At 42.8% G+C, this 19,846-nt stretch overlaps 1 protein-coding gene and 1 long non-coding RNA gene across 6 annotated transcripts in view; one reads left to right on the forward strand and one right to left on the reverse strand.

The window, feature by feature from the left end:
• pard3bb (par-3 family cell polarity regulator beta b) overlaps positions 1-19,846 on the forward strand; it is a 205,111-nt gene that overhangs the window by 80,746 nt on the left and 104,519 nt on the right. For all 5 annotated transcript variants that reach the window (XM_019353173.2, XM_019353172.2, XM_013270228.3 and 2 more), the window contains 3 exons: positions 12,447-12,638; positions 13,316-13,474; positions 16,448-16,583. In XM_019353173.2, the coding sequence (XP_019208718.1) occupies positions 12,447-12,638; positions 13,316-13,474; positions 16,448-16,583 (487 nt within the window). The remainder of the gene's footprint in view (positions 1-12,446; positions 12,639-13,315; positions 13,475-16,447; positions 16,584-19,846) is intronic.
• Positions 16,596-17,282, reverse strand: LOC102075566 (uncharacterized). The gene is made up of 3 exons (XR_265972.4): positions 17,187-17,282; positions 16,907-17,042; positions 16,596-16,818 (listed from the first exon to the last, which is right to left on the reverse strand). It is a non-coding gene; the product is annotated as an uncharacterized LOC102075566 (long non-coding RNA).

Here is a 19,846-nt window from a genome sequence, read left to right on the forward strand (position 1 = left end):
ACATTTGCTCTTGTCTCCGGTCCGCCCGTCTCACAACGCCGGTTCATTTTTCCTACGTCTTCTTTCCTTTTCATGTTGCTTTTTATGCCTTTCTGCCTCTTGTGTCTCGTTCCACTCGCGTCGACTGATGTTTCCTCAACGGCTGCCGGGAAGTTCCACGTTCAGACGTGAGCTTGTGACCCTGAGCCCCATAGGAAACTCTGTTTCTGCAGACAGGAAGAGGGGCGATGTGTTTGTGCGTGTACATGTGTTACTGTTCAGGATCACCCACCATGTACGCATGTCTGAACTCCATGGCAGTCTGCTTTGTGTGAAGGGGAAGGATACCTCTCTGAGATGTGTTCCTGAGTGTCTGCACTTGTCATCCTGTTGTGTGTCCACTCAGAATCGCTCTGCTGGCCGATGCGACCATAATAATATACAGCAAAGAAAACAGTCGCGAACCAATTTAAGGTGGAGTGAGTCATTGTTTTTATGTTCTCCTTCATGATTTGTTGGTGTAAACAACAACAACAACATGTTCAGCTGCACTTACTGAGGGTCTGCCTGTTCTGTTAAAACTCTTAACTAAAGGTTTTATTCAAGCAAAGGAAAAAAACTTAAAGTACATGAAGAGGAGAAACCTGAGACACACACTGCACTTTAACACTGATCCAAAGCGTGCACTCACTCTCAGGTGGGACGACACACATGAGTGTGAGCTCTCCATAAACCCCGAGTACACCGATCAGACATAACATCCTGACCGCTGACAGGTGAAGTGGTCAGGATAACCAGTCCTGAGGTTATACTGGCCATTTCAAGTCAGGCTAAGTCAACAGCAGTGTGAGGTTTTTGACTTGGCCTCCTCGTTCCCCAGATCTCAGTCCAGTCGAGCGGCTGTGGGATGTTCTGGACAAATACCTGGATGGGTCAGAGCAGGTGGTCATGGTGTTATGCTTCCATGGACAGAAAATGAAGGTGAATGCTGATGAATGCAAACCTGTGAAATCGATTTGAACTCACGCATCTGTAAGAACCAAAACGTCTGGCTGCTTGAGCAGAAGATGGAAATGATACATTTTACCCTGATAGTCTTTCCTGTGAGTTAAGCTTCAAGTCTCACCTGCTCAGGAAACTAAACTCCCATTGGTCCTGGTTATTCCTTCACACACTCACTCAGCAAAAACACCAAAGTATTGTCCTTCTGCATAGAATATCAATGCACCACAGTGTCCCATAGGTCAAGTATTGTTCTCTGAGTTCTGTTTTTGGAGAGAAGCATAAACCCGGCTCGATTCAAGGGCACCTCTTTATTTTATTGTGTTGTTAATGAAAGTTCAGACCATTTGTGACTGAACTGACTTCTTATGACCTGTTAAAGACGTAAATAACCACAAAGCACATTTTTAAATGGACAAAGGAGCAAAAAATATACATGTTTTCAAGCTATTGATTATATAAATTAAACTTTACTGTAACGTTTACACCTTCATCACTGTAGAGGGAAGTGAAGCCTCATATTTGTCACAATGTTTGATTTAGTCTTTCTGCCCAGCACATCTTGTTAGATCCCCGCTTTACTGTGAGAACTGTCGTTTCAGTAGTTGATGCTGAATTAAGGGAATAAGATGATATCGAAGCAAAAAAGGACAGATGTGGTGTTAAAACCAGCAGAGAGAGTGTTGTTGGAAGGCAGACAGTCCCATTAAACAGATTTGTGAATAAACAGAAATGTGTGAGTTTGTTTGGACTGCTGACACAGAAACTGGGACACGGTTTCACTTTTGCTCAGTTTGGCTTGTGTGGGTGTGGTTTCGTACTTTTGCATGTGCAGTATTTCAGTGAATAGAGTTTCTCCTCTGCCTCTCTCTCCCTTTTCCCCTCGAATGTCTCTCTCTCTGTCTCCCTCGCTTGTCCTGACAGGCCGTCCGCCCCACTACAATTCACCTCTGTCTAATTAACAGCTGGTGGCATTTATTCAGCAGTCACAACACTTTTCAAGAGCAGCAAATACAGTTACAGTTTTGCATAATGGAGCTGTGAACACACTTCTTGATTGAAATTTTAATGTGCTGGAGTGTAGAACAGCGTGTGGATATGCGGGCGAGGGATTTCAGGGTGGTGGTAGTCATCAAGCGCAGCTGTTTTAGTGGTGAGAGTTTTTAAAAGGGACGAGTGCTTTTAAAGTGCCTGTCTCTGTGTTTAATTAGTGCATTGTACAATGTGACAGAGTGGATGGTTTACAGGCCGGGTCAGAAAGGTATCGGCAGAATTACAGGTAATATCAGAAAATATCATCCAAAGATCAAAGTTCATTTTAAAGACGGGGTTAATGCTGATGGGGGGAAACGGAGTTGCAGTAAAGCAACAACAAAAATAGTGTACCAAAAAAATAAAAATAATTTCTGAAGTTAAAAAAAACAAAACAAAAAACAATTAATAAAATAAATAATAATTATAAAAAAATGTGTGCAAAACTAACTAAATAAATACAAAATAAAATAAATAATTAATAAAATAAATAATAAATTTAAAAAATTTAAAAATTAATTTAAAAAAATTAAATAAATAGTTAATTTAAAAAATTGAGAAATTGTGTAAAACAAAAAAGTGAAGATCGAAGTTCATATTATAGACGGGGTTGATGCTGATGGGGAAACATGTAGTTGCAGTCGAGCTTTTGTCTAAAAAAGTGCAGCAGCAGTGTTTGTTTGATGCTTTCTGCACTTGGCATAAAATAATCACTTTTCTGTGGCTGGTGATGTAAATGCTGCATATAGACACAGCGTGTTTTCCACTGTGGTAACATTTTTATCACCTCAACAAAAAAAAAACCCAAAACAGTGAAAGTCTAATAATATTGTCACGCCTCATTAACCGAACGATCGTCCCACTTTGCTGGAAAGTTATTTTACATGAGCAGCATTCGCACAGCTCTGCATGCTTCGACTCGCCGTGGCCGAGGACGGCGTTGCCGACCCTCACCATCGCACTGAAACAGAAGCCTCGTACGCCTGTAAGTCCATCAGCTGGTGCCGCTTTTGACTTTTCCTCATTTTTGGAATATAGTTAATAAAATAACTGCTCAAAGTATCAAGAATCTATGATGGCGAGCGTGGTGTTTTTGTTATAATCGTAATTATTCTTTTATCTGTTGTTCTGCTCTGGTAACACTTTGTAGTACTTCTCCTGTAATTAAATAGAGTTTAAAGGTATATTATTTGAAATTAGAATGTAATTATATTTGTCTACAAATGCTTAAAGGCAGGAACACCAGAATAAGAAATAATGGAATAATTGTGTGAAAATTTATGGTAAAACCAAACAGTATTTCCCATCTTACAGGGTAAGTGTGCGTTACTTATGTTGATGTTGAAGTTCTCCCTCTCCAACAATAAAAAATAAATACCATGAAAGTTTGAAATGTTTGTGTGATCTTATACGAGGGAGCCAAGTCTAACTTAATTTTTTCTTTCTCTGTTCAAGCATTCAATTCGAAAGGAGCGTCTCCTTTCCTGTAACATACCTCCACGAAGTACAGAGTATGTACAAGTATGTGTAAGATGGTGAAATGATGTTTTTTCCACAAAAATACCAAGAAATTATGCAGTACTGAGAATGACTTACGTGTACTTCCTGGAAAAGAACCAGAAATTAGGCACAACTTAAATGTACTTACAGGATAATTGTGAAATACGTGAAGTTATGCAGTACTTGATATTACTTACAGACCACTTAAATTTACTCCTGTACAAACCTGCCTTGTTCTAGTGTGCCTGCCTTCACGTATTTGTAGGTAAATATAACTACATTGTAATTTCACATCAAATTCCTTGAAATTCCACTTAATTACAGGGGAATTACGCCTTGTGTCGTGGGCTGTATAATAAAGTCTTACACGTGTATTTAATATTTTTTTAGTGTTTGTAAGCGTAATGTTTCCCATCACTTGTTAGGAGTCAAAAGACTTGATTTAACGTAAAGAAACAATGTTGCACCGTCATCATCCGAAGCACAAAAACACCCGGTGTTGTCTGCTGATTTTTTTAAAGAAGGTTTTCTGTCGTGTAAAACTCTTTCCACACAGTTCCAGCGATTTTCTAAAGCGCTCTGCATCGTTGTTAAAACTGTGATATGACTGAAGTTTCCCATTTTTTTTTTATTTATGTCAGTGTGTTTGTGTTTCTGGAGAGGAAACAGTCGAAGGATGATGATGAAATGATGGAAGGATCTTGTCTATCTTCTCCTCCCCCTCTTCCGTTGTCTCATTTCAGCCCACCATCTGGTGCTGTGTGCTAATGTGTGCGCTTGCTGTAGAACAAAGACATTACACCAGCGCTACACACACACTCACATACACACGCATTCTTACTCAAAGTCACTTTTCTGTGAAATAAAATCATCTTAATACACATTCCACAGTATAGCAAGTGTACATCCTGCTGTGTTGGCTCTCTGTACGGACACACACACACACACACACACACACACACGTACAGTCGCTCGCGAACAGCATAAAACATTTTTTCTTTAATTTTCTTTGCACATGAACAAGCATACGCCTGCTGAGTTGGCTAGTGTCTTGAAACTAATGTTTGAGACAAAGATGCTCTTTTCTGCTTCCAGACTTTTCACACCTCCCTTTTCCCCACTCCCCCTCTCCCTCCCTCCCCTTCTTTTGTTCTTCCATACAGTTTATTTTTTCGTGCATGTCACTGACGACTTCCTCGTTTACCCTTTGCCAGTTTGCTAAAGGCCTCTAAAACATTTTGGGTCATAAAGCAAAATAGATAAACGTCTTTCAGCTGCAACGAAACGCCTTCCCTTTTCCTTCCTTGCAACAGTGATGAATCCTGCAGCAGACAGCAGGGCAGCTGGAGCCATGCATGGTCATGAAATCATAATAGAATCCATAGTTTGAGGCTTTGGGTTAGATGGCTTGAACCAATCTGTGTTGGATGATTAACAACTTGCCAATAAGGCCGCGTGGTTCGTCCAATTCACCTGCAAAGAGTTATTATGAAAATGAGGGCTTGATAGAGCATTTTATGTCCTCTGGACGTCAAACTCATTTTACATCGTGGGCCACATACACGAGTGAAACTCCTCTGTGTGTCAGTGTGAAGGAGTTTAACTACACATTTAATCCCTGAGATGTGATGGTATAAGAAAAACAAGCGCAGTTTCACCAGCACGTCTCTGTTTCTCTACAGGTTAGAGAAATGCTGCTGCAATACATTAAAAGAAAATAAAGAAATCAGAAATCAAATTAACGCTATAATGCCATTTGTGTCATATTTGCTACATGAGTTTCTGAGACCTCCATCTCTTCAACATGATCAATACTTGCCATAGTTTCAAAATGTTACGGACAACTTTTTTTGTCTAAAATTAACATTGATGTTAACAAAAAGTTGCCAAAAACGCTCAGTGTGTCAAATGTGATACAAACAATAAATAATATAACAAAAAAAATTAAAAAACAACATGATACAGCAAAAAAATAAAATTGTGGATTTTGTCTAAGGGTTCATAAACATCTCAGTTCCAAAAAATTTGAATTTTCTGGCTATTTTTTGATGTGTTGGGTCCTACAGGGTTAAAGAAGTAGTTCTAGCAGCTTATTTCTTCCACTGTCCAGTGATTATAAAGCAGGAAGTTTCTCTTATTTTACAAAAATCACCATTAAAACACTGTGGACCCAAAAGCTGTAAAACAAGAGTCCAAAATTTTTGCCCCCCTTTTGCACAATTTCCAAAGCTGTTCTGGGGCTGGACTGGAATCTGTGCTGGTCTGATTCTGGCCCTCGGGCCTTATGTTTGGCACCCCTGCCGTAGAGAAACTACAGGAATTACTGACGGCTTGCTACTGACTTTTTTTTTCTCCCGTCCTCGATGTGCTGTGTGCTTTCACGACCTGCACGCTTGGGTTGGTTTGTGGTTAACAGAATGTGTAGTGAAGAATGATGCTTAAAGATGACCCAGTGGGTTAGAACATGACATGAAGGGGTCCAGAGTAAGCTGTGGATGTGATGAGTCGTGTAAATCCATCCAAATCTGTGAAATATGTGTAAAATTGCAAACATAAACCCCTGTTGTGTTCAAACTCGCAGTGATTTCACATAAGTATGCTTTGAATGGCTCCTGCTAGATTAAACACCAAAGTAGACCTTTAGGTGGCAGAGGAACTTTTCTATTTAAAAAGTCAAAAAGCCAAGAAAACAGAAACATCTCTTTGAATGAAGTGAAGTGAAAGCTTCCCATAGTGGTAAATACAATCCAGGACTGGGGACTGCGTCTCAGTATTCATGTCCCCCACCTCTTAAGCATGTATGCTTGACACAGTAAATGACAATATGAATACAAACCATTCACAAATACACTTTGGATAGAAATCTGTGGGGCTGATTGGTCTACATTTGATTCCAGCAGGCTTGTTGCGTAGTTCTGCTTTTGGCATCTGCTCTTCGTCGAGCTCCACGGCCGTCTTCTCTTTGCTCTTCTCCTTTCCACAACAGGAAACATGCTTTTTTAGCAGCAGATGCTCCGCACTCACACAGACACACAGTGACATTTAAATCAGTAAACAGTTAGCAACTGGTGACAGAGCACATTCAAAACAAAACAACTTTATTGAACAGTTTCCTCATTCTGATAATCCCTCATCCATCACCGCTACAGTGTTTGCAGTCTGTTGTCTTTCTGTGTGTGTGTGTGTGTGTGTGTGTGTGTTACGTCTCACTGATATTGTCACCAATGTGACCTCACAGAGTCTCTACAGTAGATCCCCCATCTGTTACACCCTCAGAGACCTGTGTATGCACACACACTCACACACATATACACACACAAACTCCTTGGCAGCTTGGTGTCTCTGCAGGAGCTGCCATCATCCCAGTGGAGAGCAGCCGAGAAGGGTATCACGTCTCTTTTCTCTTTTTTTCTGGCTCTCTGTCTCATGTGACATCTCGCTGGTGTTTATTGAAGGTTTAGCAGCTTCATCATTTTTCCTTCCGACCACACTGCTGTGACTCGAACGCCTTTGCACACGAGTGTCACACATACTCACACATGTCAGTTGTGTCAATCCAGTGGGGATCAGCGCGGTTATTCAAAGATACGGTCCTTATTCGGAGGTCGTACTCATTTGCAGACATGCGGTCAGATGAAAGTGCACGTGCACTGAGCTTTGTGCACAGCCTCTGATGATGTCATTTACATCTCTCATACATTATTCATTCAAGGAGAACCCTACGTAATTAAGTTTCTGTGTCTGAAAACTAAAGCCTTTAAACCTGCATTCTGTCTTTTGGTCAGCAGGGGGCGACTCCTCTGATTGTGCATATAAGTTAACTTAAGTACTGTATTTTTTGGACTATAAGGCGCATTAAGTGAAACAAAACAGTCAGATAAGTCAAACTTTACTCAACTCAAGTTAGCATTCATCCTCCAGCTTCACTGTGTTTATGCTATGCTAACATAGCTGTGTCGCTAGCGATCACGTAGCACATCATTATATAGCAGCTAGCCCAACTTCAGTAACCCTACAAACGTCACTGCTGTTTAGTTTTCTGTCTTCATTTATGTTGGAAGTGATAGCAGAGCTGTACGTTTGAATGTTTCAGAAACCTCTCAGTCAGAACATGCTATATCATGCTTAGGTGGAAGCTAGAATTCATACATGAGGCGCACCGGATTATAAGGCACACTGACGATTTTAGAGAAAATTAAAGGATTTTAAGTGCGCCTTATAGTGCGGAAAATAAAGTATATGAGAAAATATCCTTCGGCTCACTCGCGGTCTGACCTTTAGTAAATACGTTCCTCGTGAGTTCAGCGTCACAATCAGTGGCTACAAGTTTTATTGTAAACAGCATGATATTCAATAAACAAGTGCACACGGTAACACCAGCAAGAGATTAGATAAAGCAAAACATTTTTACAGGAAATAATTACACTGTAACTACTTTTAAGTACTGCATTATTTAATGGTTGTGTTTTGCAAAGACAAACAGTATTTCTATAGAAGTACACTGCACTTTGTGAGGCACGACCTTTTTATGGAGTGGACTAATCTTGCTTTTTTACATCCTTATTTAATTTGCATTATGTTGATGTACATGATGTATGTTCTATGTTTACTTACTTAAGTTTTGTTTCTTTGTATCCTCCTACCCCGTATTCTAGCGTGCCTACCTTTAAATATTTTTAGGTAAAAATAAATAAATTATACTTTTCATCTCTGATATACTTTCCGGCCTGTGTCAGCGGGGATCAGCACATTCCCTACTTCCAGTCAGAGTTCCTCAGTGCAGCCTGACATGTAAAGTATTTTCTTTAACGTGTTGATGTGTGGAAAACGGCAGCTGCGACTTTGCTGTCGGCCATTGCCCAAAAGCAATTCTGTGTTCATGTGGGGATCCTCGGCACATGAACAGAAGGCTGCCCGGCTCGCACCACGAACCCGTAATGTAACACGATGGCCCATGACCACTTGTAAGCTTGGAAAACAAACCCTGTGCCACCAACACCTGCTGTGGATTTCACATCACCTACATGCCAGCTTGCCCTGCATGTGCAGACCTTTAATTGGGAAATCTATATTAGCAGCGTTAGCGCTTTACTTGTTGAACAGCAGCGACAGGCAGATATGAGCCAGAGTACGCTGCCTGATTCCACCCAGCCTCTCTGCAGAGATTTCTTCTGTTTATTAAATGCGTCGTGGACTCCAAGTGGTTTTTTCTTTCACACAGACATGTTAACCTCCAAAGCTTCCTCTTTTTTGTCACTCCTCATCATCTTCCTTTCTCTGTAGGATTGTAAATGCTCCTTTGTCTCACTAAGACGGGGCTGTGGAGGTTTCCGCTGCTGCTTTTACTCCAACCATTATGGAAGAATAGGGTGGGGGGCGGGGGTGTTGGACAACAGGGGCCCGTCCTGAGTGGTCAGTAATGGGCGGCTATTTTCATAAGTCAGAAGCATGGCCCATAATGTCAGGTGTGGTCCCTGGGAGTACTTACCTCAGCTGTTTGTGTGTATGTATGCTTGTGTAATCACACCGCCACGTTTAAGTACACGGCCACTCTTGTTTGGCCTTGTAAAATGGATCCTTGGGCAGTCATTCACACGGCATGGGGCTGTCCACACACTCACAGAGCCTCAGCATGGCTGGGTGGAAGGGCATCTGTGCACCATTCTCATTAAAAGACCATGTCGCTGAAAGCAGGTGTCCTCGCAAACACGCACACAGATAGAGGAATGGCAGAATTTATAGTGCAGAGTGTGAAAGCAGATCAAACACAACCGATAACCAAAATTACGATCGCCGCTCGTCTTTCCTCGCACTCCTCTGATAGTGTTTTAATCTTTGTGCGGCTCTGGCTAACAGTTCATCTGTCCTTTAAAGGTGATGCTGTTCACACTCATTTTCACATAATGCGTCTCTCCATCATTCCCTCTGTCATGTTTTACCGGCTCAGTTTAATAAAAAAAAGCGCACACAAACACACCAACGAAGCTGTCTTTTTAATAGCTTGTCCTCTCGTTGATCCATCGTCGTGGCAACCCATTTAAATGTTAAATGACCAGCATGAGGAGCGAGCTGTGCAAACAGCGTTTCCTGTAAGTGGATGGATTTGATGGAGTTTAAGGAGCAAAGACCTTTGCGTAGCTACAAACAGGGAACACACCCACAGACTCGCAGTAGTGTTTATTATTTTAGTGCATGTGAATATAGCCGCCACTCATAGTGACGAGGGGGAAATAATAGAAATGTTCGATTAAATTTTGGTGATTTTTCTTTTCTTTTTTTTATCTCACTACCTGTTAAATCCTCCGTGCTCCGAGGATGCGCTTGCTCCTTATTTTTATGGGAAATTGAATTCCTCACCCAGAAACCATCTTTACATATATTTGCATATTTTTGTCAGGTTCCATAAAACGTCTCACACCATTGTGGGTGGTCCTGGTCTCCCCACTATCTGAGAAATGCTGCAGTATAACATCCGTCCTCTGCTCTACATTCATTCTGACATTTGCTCTGTCCTGTGCCGAGCGTGAGAAATCACAAATAACAAAAGGATGCAGCAAAATCAGCCGAATAAAAACATTTTAGCTGCGGCAGAAAAACTGAAAAGTTGCCAAACCGCGAGCATCGCTTTGGATGGACTTTTCGAGCCTAATGAATCCTCACTGTAATTATGTGCTGAAAGTAGCTAACGTTCCTCTTCTGGGTGTTTTGAAGTTCTTTCCAAGGTCGGAAAGCTTCCTATCAGGTCTGGACAGTCAGTCTGATGGGGAAGTTTTTCCAGCAGGGAAAACAGTTTTCTGCAGAGTAGAGGACTTTTTGTCGGCTTAACGCTGTTAAACCTACAATCCCCACAGACAAACAGTGTCTAAAGCTGACACTGCTGACCCAAACAAACACACACACACAGAGGCAGACTCAGGCTGACTTAATGCATGTGTGTGCAGAGCCACAGACACACAGACATGGACTCACTCACAGATATATAGTGTAAACAGACAAATCAATGCAGTAATTTATGTGAAAGTATAGACAGTCATGGAGAGAGACGACACAAAGCTGCAGCCACTGAAACTTTCATGCAACAGGAAACACACACACACACACACACTCATTAAAAAGCGCCCCTGCATCAGATATCATTAGAATAAACCTGGATGTATCTGTTGGCTAAATGCTAATGCATATGTATTGTGGTATTTTCTGCAGAGTGTGCTAAATGTTCTGCTGGAGGTGAGATGTCACACGCACAGATATGTACCGTCTCTGTCCTCAGTGCAGAAAGCTGCTAAAGACTGCCTCAGTGACATCTGTGCTCATTAGCATATTTATGATGTCATCACGCTGTATGTGCTGCTGAAATCAGGATTTTACAACCTTTTATTGTCTGACTGGGTCACAAGTTAAAGATGACTGTACGTGAAACGATCGATCAAAAAGCAGCCGACTGAATTTCCAGTTTTCTGGGTTTGTTGCTCGTCCTTTTTTGGAGGACATCGGGTGTAAACGAGTCTAAAATGAATAACGATGAGGAGAATTTGTGCAGCATGAATCTGTAAAAGCCGCACTTGGATGAAATGTGTGTTTTTAGCTTTGGAAATTGTGTAATTGTGACGTTCTTCCTGGTGATTTACTCCAGCTGTGAGGTTTGTTCGTGCAGAGTGAATTTGACATCGTCTTTTTCTCATCTGTCTGTTTTCTTGACCTGTAGGAGCAGATGAGATTTTACAAATGGGGATTTAGCTGTGGGCTTTTTCAGTCCTGCTGTTGCTCTCATGTGGCATCGCTGATCATGGGAGGACGATTTCTCGCTTCCTGCATGAAGAAATGTTTGCATGTTGACATATAGCGCAGGTTGATTTAGCCAACAGTGATTAGGTAGAATAAGTGATCAGATATTGGCTGAACTGCTGTAAACTCGTGACATTTATCAGCTGTTTAACTTGAACCTTGACCTACGTACACTTATTCAAAGAACAAACATCCTCCTGTTTTCTATCAATCGATGATGACGATGATGATGCTGGGGATGATGGTGGATCTTCCGTGTGTAAACATGACGTGTTTGTGTTGTGTTGTCGGTTATATGTGGACATGTGACATGAACTGTAGCTTTGCAGGTTTCATTGATTATGATTGTCACTGAGCTGTTGTCAGTAAGTGCATCCCTGACGTCATCATCTTCATCTTCACAATTTTTGTGATTTTGTTGAAACTCTGGAAAAATAAAAAACTGCTGTTTACCTGTTGTTCCTCTTAAGCTCATGTAAACAGTATAATCCATATGCTGTGAAGCGCCGCTCGCTCTCTCCTGCTGAGCCATCACAGTCATAATTCTGACTGTCAGTATCTGCTCGCTGTCTTTGTTCACAGTCTTTGTCCCACTAACTCTCCCTCAGACTCAGTCATTACACCACACATCTCTCTCTCTCTTCATAATATGCAGTTTTTTTCCTTTTGCTTTCTGGCTTTATGATAGTTTTTATGTACATGGTCTGTCTTTGCTTCTTATTTCAGCCTTTCACCATCTTTCCTCATTATATTCACTCTGCTCTTCCTGCTTTAGTCTCTCTGGCTTTCTGTGTTTGTCGTCTTCTCCAATTACCTCGTGAAAATGCGCAGGTCATTTTATTGATATTGCAGACTTGAGAGATGGAGATGCAAAAAAAGGTGGGTACATAAAAGCAGGCGGTCCAAATGGCTTCTTTCTTTTAAACTTTTTATACTCTGACTACAATTTTTTTTTAGTTGGAGAGAAATTTAGTTCAAAAGCACCTGGTAGTTTCTCTCAAATGGAAAAGCTTTTAGTTTAGCTTTTGAAGACTGTTCAAGCTCAATGAGCTAACCCTCTGCCTCCTGCCTTCACCCCGTTCCCAACCCTTTCCCTTCATCATCCCCGTCTCGCCTCTTCTGCCTCCATTACTCTCTGTCGCTTCCAGAGGGACGAGGTGTCCCGTGTGCCGAGCGTGGTCTCGGAGAATGGAAAGGAGCAGCTCATGTTTGAGGTGCCCCTCAACGACACCGGCTCGGCGGGGCTCGGCGTCAGCCTCAAAGGGAACAAGTCCAGGGAGACGGGAGAGGATCTGGGAATCTTCATCAAATCCATCATACACGGAGGAGCTGCGTACAAGGTGACACAGTTTTCCCAAACATACATACACTCATGTAAATCACTTCATCTGTACAGTGCATTTTCTTTTGCTCCAATCACAGTGTAAAGTAACACAAAATGAGTTAGCCTCATCAGACGTGGACGTCTTTGCACACAAGATCCTGCTCCACTCATCGTTGACCTCTTACTCTCTGTGTGACCGGCGCATGCACACACACCCTCACACTGGGCGCAGCTGTTAGTGTTTGTGCACAAACAGACAGGAATAGATGGAAAGGGCCTGCTGCAGAGGAATTGTAAATATCCTGCCGATGCAGTCAAGCAGACTGAGCTGACGGGGGTCTTAGTCGATGAGGTGGAGACTGCGTTAAGTCAGACAGCCTTGAGAATGTGTGTGTGCAGGGTTTAAGTCATTTTGGCTGGTTTAACCTCACAGACGCACTCAGTGAAGGCCACAGGTGTGCGTGAGCGAGCGTCTGTGTGAGCTCTCCATCAGAGCTCAGTGATTTCCTGCCACTGCTGAAAAGAGAGAATGTCAGACCACAGAGTAGTGAAATGATATGCAACATGTAGCTGTCATTAACTCAGAGGCATGTGTGTCCGTGCATGTAGACAGAGTTCATGCAAAGACATATCTGCAATGCAAACTGCAGAAAACGCACACATATGTTCAGCAAACCGCTCTGTGTTTTACAGGATGGACGCCTGCATGTCAATGACCAGCTGGTGGCTGTAAATGGAGAGTCTCTGCTGGGACGCCCCAATCACGTGGCCATGGAGACGCTCCGGCGCTCCATGTCACAGGAGGGCAACGTCAGAGGGACCATCCAGCTGGTGGTGCTGAGAGCTTTAAAGGTACAGGTTTTGCCTCGTGTGTCATTTTATGTAATAGATAGATGAGCTAAACTAATGAGCCAGTGAGCAGTTAGTCATGTGAAAAACAAGTCTTTTAATATTATTTTAAGTAAAAATATGAAAAATAAATAAATATATTTAGACATCAGTCGTAAGAGACTTTGGATATGGGCTTCTTCAGTGCTGCCTTTAAATTAAATAACACTCGTCAACCTGTAGATTAATCAGGGTAAAGCAAATACACCTGCAGTAAAGCCTTTATAGACGGGCCGACGTCTGCTTGACGGCAATAATGAGGCCTCATGTCTGACATGTAAAGCTTGACCCAAACTGGTCATCAACCTCAATGCAATGAAACGCTGTAGCACAATTTCACATTTCCTCCACAGTCACGTGAGAGACGACAAAATCCCACAGAAAACGGTTACTTCGAGCTGTTGCTGTTAAAGGTGATGCTACAGGCGACTGAATCATTGGGTCTACTTCGTTTTCCACATGACTGCATATAAATGTCTTGGTAATATGTTTATCTTGTGTGTTATCTCTGCCTTCCACCATGTTTGAAAGCCCCTGCATTCTTCACACCGTGTCTTCTCTGCTCTCAGAGGCAGCAGCAAAAGAGCATTTACGCTCCTGCTTTTCGTGTTTGTGTGCGACAGAGTGTTCTTGACTCAGCTGTATCTCCTTTCTTTATAAGAGAAAGAGATGCTTTTCATCTCGCCTGCTTTTCAGCCGGTGCCTTTTCCACGGCTCTGTAGTCCGTCTGTAGAAATCCTTGCACGCACAAAGCCAGGGTTGTGGGCTCAAGTGCGGATGACCCTTCGGATGACCTGCTGGTTATTGAAAAAGCTATATACGCTGTGCAGTGTGCTCACATACAGGCACTCCAGACACACACTCAGAGACGTGAATTAACACAAAGAGACGCCGTTAAGAGAAGGTGTGTGTATTTAGAGCCACAGATGCAGTTTAAATGCAAAAAACTGATGAAAAGTTGGACTAATCGTATCAGTTACCAGCCTTGTTAAGATGGGATTTAGTGCATTAGTCGGATAAACTGGATGCTGGTTTCATGCATGCATGTAGCGTGTGCTTGGGCTTGCTGGGCTCAGGCCATCCTCCCTGTCAATCACCTGACGAGGAAAGCAGTGAGATGCATCAAAGAGGCACCGTCACCACTTTGTCTTAAAAATGGAGGGAGGGGGGTGATAAAGGCAGCTAGATAAGAGACTGTACCTTAAAAGCTTTTTCTGGACTCAACATTGATGCTTTTCAATGTTATAAAAGTGCAGCACTCTATATTTCCCCCTCTCTGAATCCTGTAATTTTCTCTCCCTCAGTTCTTCTGGCTGTGTTTGTCTCGACCGCTCTCTCTAATCTCTCACTTTATCCAGCTGCTCGTTTAATACAGGACCCATCCCAACACCTTCTGCCTGCATCACTATGGTTCTTCAGCTTCAGCGGGAACACTCTGACTTTGTTCTTGACCATCGGTCCTTCTGACGTCCCAAAAAAACAAGAAACAGATTTAAAAAATCCACCCTGTTGATTCCCTGTTAGTGCTCATCATGCAGAATAACACCTTACACTAAGGTGACCAAAAACCTGTGAATTTCACCTGATTTTTAGTCCTTTGATTTTTTTTCCCATTTGGCTCAAATGCTGTTTGCAGAGCAGCGCTCCTGCCATCCTTGGAAAGTCTTTTCTTAGAAAAAAACAACCATGAGCACAGAAAATGAGGCAGTGGTGTAAGTGCTGTGTGAGTGTGTGCTGCTGTTTTTCTACTTTAGCAGAGTGAACAAAGTCGGTTTCTAATGGTTTCATATTCAGAGAGGTGGATGAAGTCTTTAACTGAGATGTTACTGATGATAATTGGAGTTAATGATCAAAATAAACAAAGAACGCAGACATAGGGTGATGCATGTTTGTGTATCTCCAGCATTCAGGAGAAATCTGATTGCACTATAACACTAACTAATGGGAAGCATGCTGGGAGGGAGCCAGGAAGGGGGCCTGCTGGATGTCTAACACCCCGGCATAGGCTGGGTTGGAGTTCGGCGGAGGCTGGGCGAGGGACTGGAGCCGGTGCCGGGTGTGGGGTCAAGAGTAGGACGACATGGAGGATTTATTGCACACACGGCGTTGTTATGTCTCCTTTGTTGTTTGAGAGCGGGGATTATCCAACACAGAGGGGGCAAATACAGCAAAGAAACAGAGTACACTGAATCTCAGCAGCATACATATGCATGCATGTTAATGAATCCGGAGAGTTTTCTACACCCAAACACAAATGACAAATAAATGCAAATTCAATTCCTAAAGAAATAATACATGCACAAAGAGACACATCGACAGTATAATCAATGCTTTGTTTGACTAGCGCAGGGCCCTCAGAGGGCTGTCCTCTGAGGGGGAGAGGTGTCACCGTGTTATCCCACCATTAGACGCCGCTGGAGACCCGACGGCCTGGCAGTCCTTCCTGTTACACTTTGCTGTCCCCTTCAAGTCTGCTGCATAGTTGGTGCATTGTAATGTTCTGCACACACATCCACACGGACCCTCGCGCTCACCGTGTGATGATGATGTTTACGTCACTGGGACCCGAGCAGACTCGCGGCTGCAGAGCGTATAATCGAGGTTTCAGTGCCACACACTGAAAGAGGAAGCAGTGCTGAAGGTGCTTCTAACCCTGTGGGGGCATGGGAAATGCAGCCCCCTCCTTCACCTTGACCCTGTACTGTCTCCCGAGTGTCTCCCTCGGATTCGCTTCACTCAGCGTCTTATCGTGTTTGAAAACCTCTCACACGCTCGTCTCTCCGTTTAAATGCAGTCCACATACAAAACAAGTAAAATCCAGCACGTCACCCAGACTTCATCCATTTTTTTGTATTTATTGTAACAAAATATCATTCAGATCTACTTTTTATTTTATTTTGAAAGTGTTGAGCGGTCTTTGTTCCGTCCCCGTTTCAGGATCAACACGGTGGATCACCCAGTCGCTCATTTGACAGCTGCTCTGGCCTTTCTGCACCGATGAGCCCGATGAACGGTCAGGCCGCTGAGACCGTTCACCTCCCCCTGGTGACCAACGTCATTTATGCATCTAACGGTGAGTTTAGCGTGTTATATAACTGCCCTTCAATCATGTGGCGCTGACCTTGTGGTTGCTGTGAGCACCAAACGTGATAGCGTTGACAACAATGCAGATGATTCATCTGTGGATCTGAGTGCTGCCTCCCACTTCTGAAGGCTGTTTGTTTGTCCTTGTCTGTTGTCCTAAAATTTGATACGAGAGCGGTTGTTTTGTGAGGCTTTGGGCCGCTGGGTCGTTTAAATGCAGAGACCTAAACAGGAAAAAATCAGAAATGTTGTTGTGGTGAGTCGGACCCAAAAGTAGACTTCTGAAGCAAACTGGATAAACAAAAGAGGAACCTTTATTCTGGTGGAAGGCCTGACAAACAGGGCGAACTGAACGGGATCACAAACACACAATCTGACAGCGAACAAAGGGAGACCGCGACTGTGTATACACGGGAGGGCGACTGGGGCAGAGTGGAAACACCTGAAACTAATCAAACAGGAAATGACACAGAGGAAGTGATGCTATATACAACATACCTGAGACAGGAGACTATCAAAATAAAACAGGAAATAACTAAAAGATGAAAACACCTTTTACAGACAGAGATTTCCAAATGAAAACTTCACTCACTGATCACTGAGCATCAGTCCAGCTCTTGGTCTCCTCAGCTCAGGCGAGACGCTCCTGATGCTGTCTCGGGTTCAGGAGCAGCTTTCCTGAAGACGTCTCTGCATGGCGACACCGGCCTCGGGCCTCATTCAGCCATTCACATAGACACTTTGTATCTAACATGCACATTCCGATGAACACATCAAAGGGCCTTAAACCAAGTCCTCACCTACAGGAAGTGATTTCAAACTAAAGGTCCATTTGGTGACCTCAGGAGTGTAACATTACAGGAACGTGCTTGTTGTGAAACTTCAACACGCACGCTTGTTTCACGTGTCCTGACTTTATTCGAGCGCTTTTCTTTTCTTTAGTTTCTGTTTTGTTTTTACTGTAAAAGCAGCATCAAAGGTGGGCGTGTCATCTGCACCCGGTCCAGTAAAGCGAATCTGCTTATTAATCATAAGAAATAAACAACGTCTCTGAGAGAAAACAAACATAAACAAAAACCGTCATCTCGCCATCTCCAGTTGACTTAATTAGAGGGTATTCTGCCCCCGTTTTCTCTCTGTTCTTCTTCCTCCAGCTCTCTCTCTGCTTCTTTTTCCTCGCGTGTCCCTCAGGGTTGTTTTGTTTCTTACTGGAAGTTTCTGCCTGTGAGTGCGCTTTACAGTGCGCCTTCTATTATCACCATTGTCCAGGTATTACAGATGTTATGGAGATGAAATCTGATGTACACTCGTGATGTAAATCAGAGTTTAAGGTGAAGACATATTTGATGGTATATTTGTCCTAATTAAGAGAGTTTAAGGCGGCTGTGTGCACACTCGCATTGTCCTCAGTGTCTGAATGATATCAGTGCTTGTTTGTGTGTGTGTGTGTGTGTGTGTGGGGGGGGGGGGGGGGGGGGGGGGGGGGGGGTGTATTGGTTCAGGGATTTTTTTTGGGCCAGTATTAAACAGTGCTGTGTTTCTGTGTGTTTGCACTGAGACTGGCAAACAGCTCTGACCTTGAATACACTCTGCTGTTCAAATTCACCTCAGCTATCGTGTCATTTACATACACACATTAGTGTGTGTTGGCATACAGTAGCACATTTCTCAGGCTGTGCGAGTTGTTTTGTGTGCTTTCACTGCTGGGTGTGTGTGTGTGTGTTTCACTGTTCTAATGAACTGTTTCACGCACTGAAGCCACAGTTTTTCTGGCACGCCGTCCAAATTAAAACACTGCACTGTTCTGTGCATTTCAGAATAAATTCAGTGTAGTGATTCCTTACATATGCATTCATGCACATGTGTTATTTCTGCATTTTTGAGCCGTCTCTTTCTCTTATCCATCTTCTTCTTTCAGTCTTTATTCACTCTTTGTACTCTCTCTCTGTCTTTCTGAAGAGTTAATCTACTTGAGCTTAAATTAAGTACAGTTTCACATTATGCAGTCTTTCCTAATTTTCTCATGTTTATGCATTTAAATTGTTTTTTTGATGGACCACAAATGAAAGTGATGGTTTAAGAGCACCGTTTACAGATGAAGATGCAGAAAGTAAAATGTTTTCTGGGCATGAAGAAACTTAAGACAGAAAAATAACCTTAATGATGTCATGCAAGACTTGAGTCAAGCTCAGTAATGTGGGATCCATCCCAGGAGCATCCCAGGTAGATGTAGCCACTGTGAGGTCAACATTATTCCACAGCGTGTCTTTATCCTGTCTTCCTTCTCTCTCCCCAACCAATCGTGGGAGATGGCCCCGCCCCTCTCTGAGCCTGCTTCTGCCGGAGGTTTCTTCCTGTTAAAAGGGAGTTTTTCCTTCCCACTGTCGCCAAAGTGCTTGCTCATAGAGTAGATATGATTGTTGGGATTGTAGGGTCTACCTTACAATATAAAGTGACTGTTGTTGTGATTTGGCGCCGTATAAAAAAAAATTGAATTGAATCATTACTTTTGGATGCATGTTAGAGTTTGAATGCAGACATGTGGCTGTTTGAAGCTAGAAGTTCATCATCATCATATTTGGATGAAAGGACGGAGCTGTCAGCTAATGTTAGCAAGCTGACACACAGATCTGCTGGTAACAGAAAAAAACACAAACTTCTTTGATGGTCTGCATCATCATATCTGTCAGATAATCTGTTAACATGCTCCAAACACAGTGTACAGCTCCAGCTGGGCAGACGAGGATCTGGTATAATTACTGTTGTCCGTCAAAGCAACCGCGTCCCTGACTGCAGTAACCAGGTGGATGAATAACAGATTCAACCTCCCCGAGAGTTTTATGAAGGGGGATCTGGCTGAAGAGACTACAGACTTTATTTTGCACCATGTTGTGTCTGTAAATGTGCTTTTTATAGCTGTGAAGTTTCTTTTACCTGTGAGTTAAACCGTCCTCGTGTGGCACCGCGAGGAGCTGCAGTCATAGTTTTGTTGTTTGTTTTTTTAATGGCACATTTTGAAAAATATTACTAAACATCAAAGTTGAAAGCTATTGTTACAGGTCCCTGTTTATAAGATTTGGTTTAAAAAGAAGTAACGGAAACATCACGGTCTGTAAAACCTGCATGAGTTCTGTCATCACCACGCTGGGCGGCGTGGACAACACGAAAACTTTAGAACGAGGCGATGTACGATTTTCAAATTGATACCATAAATGTTTCTCACCTCATCTGAGGTTGAATCTTAAGGTCAGA

Source organism: Oreochromis niloticus, linkage group LG16 (assembly GCF_001858045.2).
Source record: "Oreochromis niloticus isolate F11D_XX linkage group LG16, O_niloticus_UMD_NMBU, whole genome shotgun sequence".
Lineage (NCBI taxonomy): Eukaryota > Metazoa > Chordata > Actinopteri > Cichliformes > Cichlidae > Oreochromis > Oreochromis niloticus.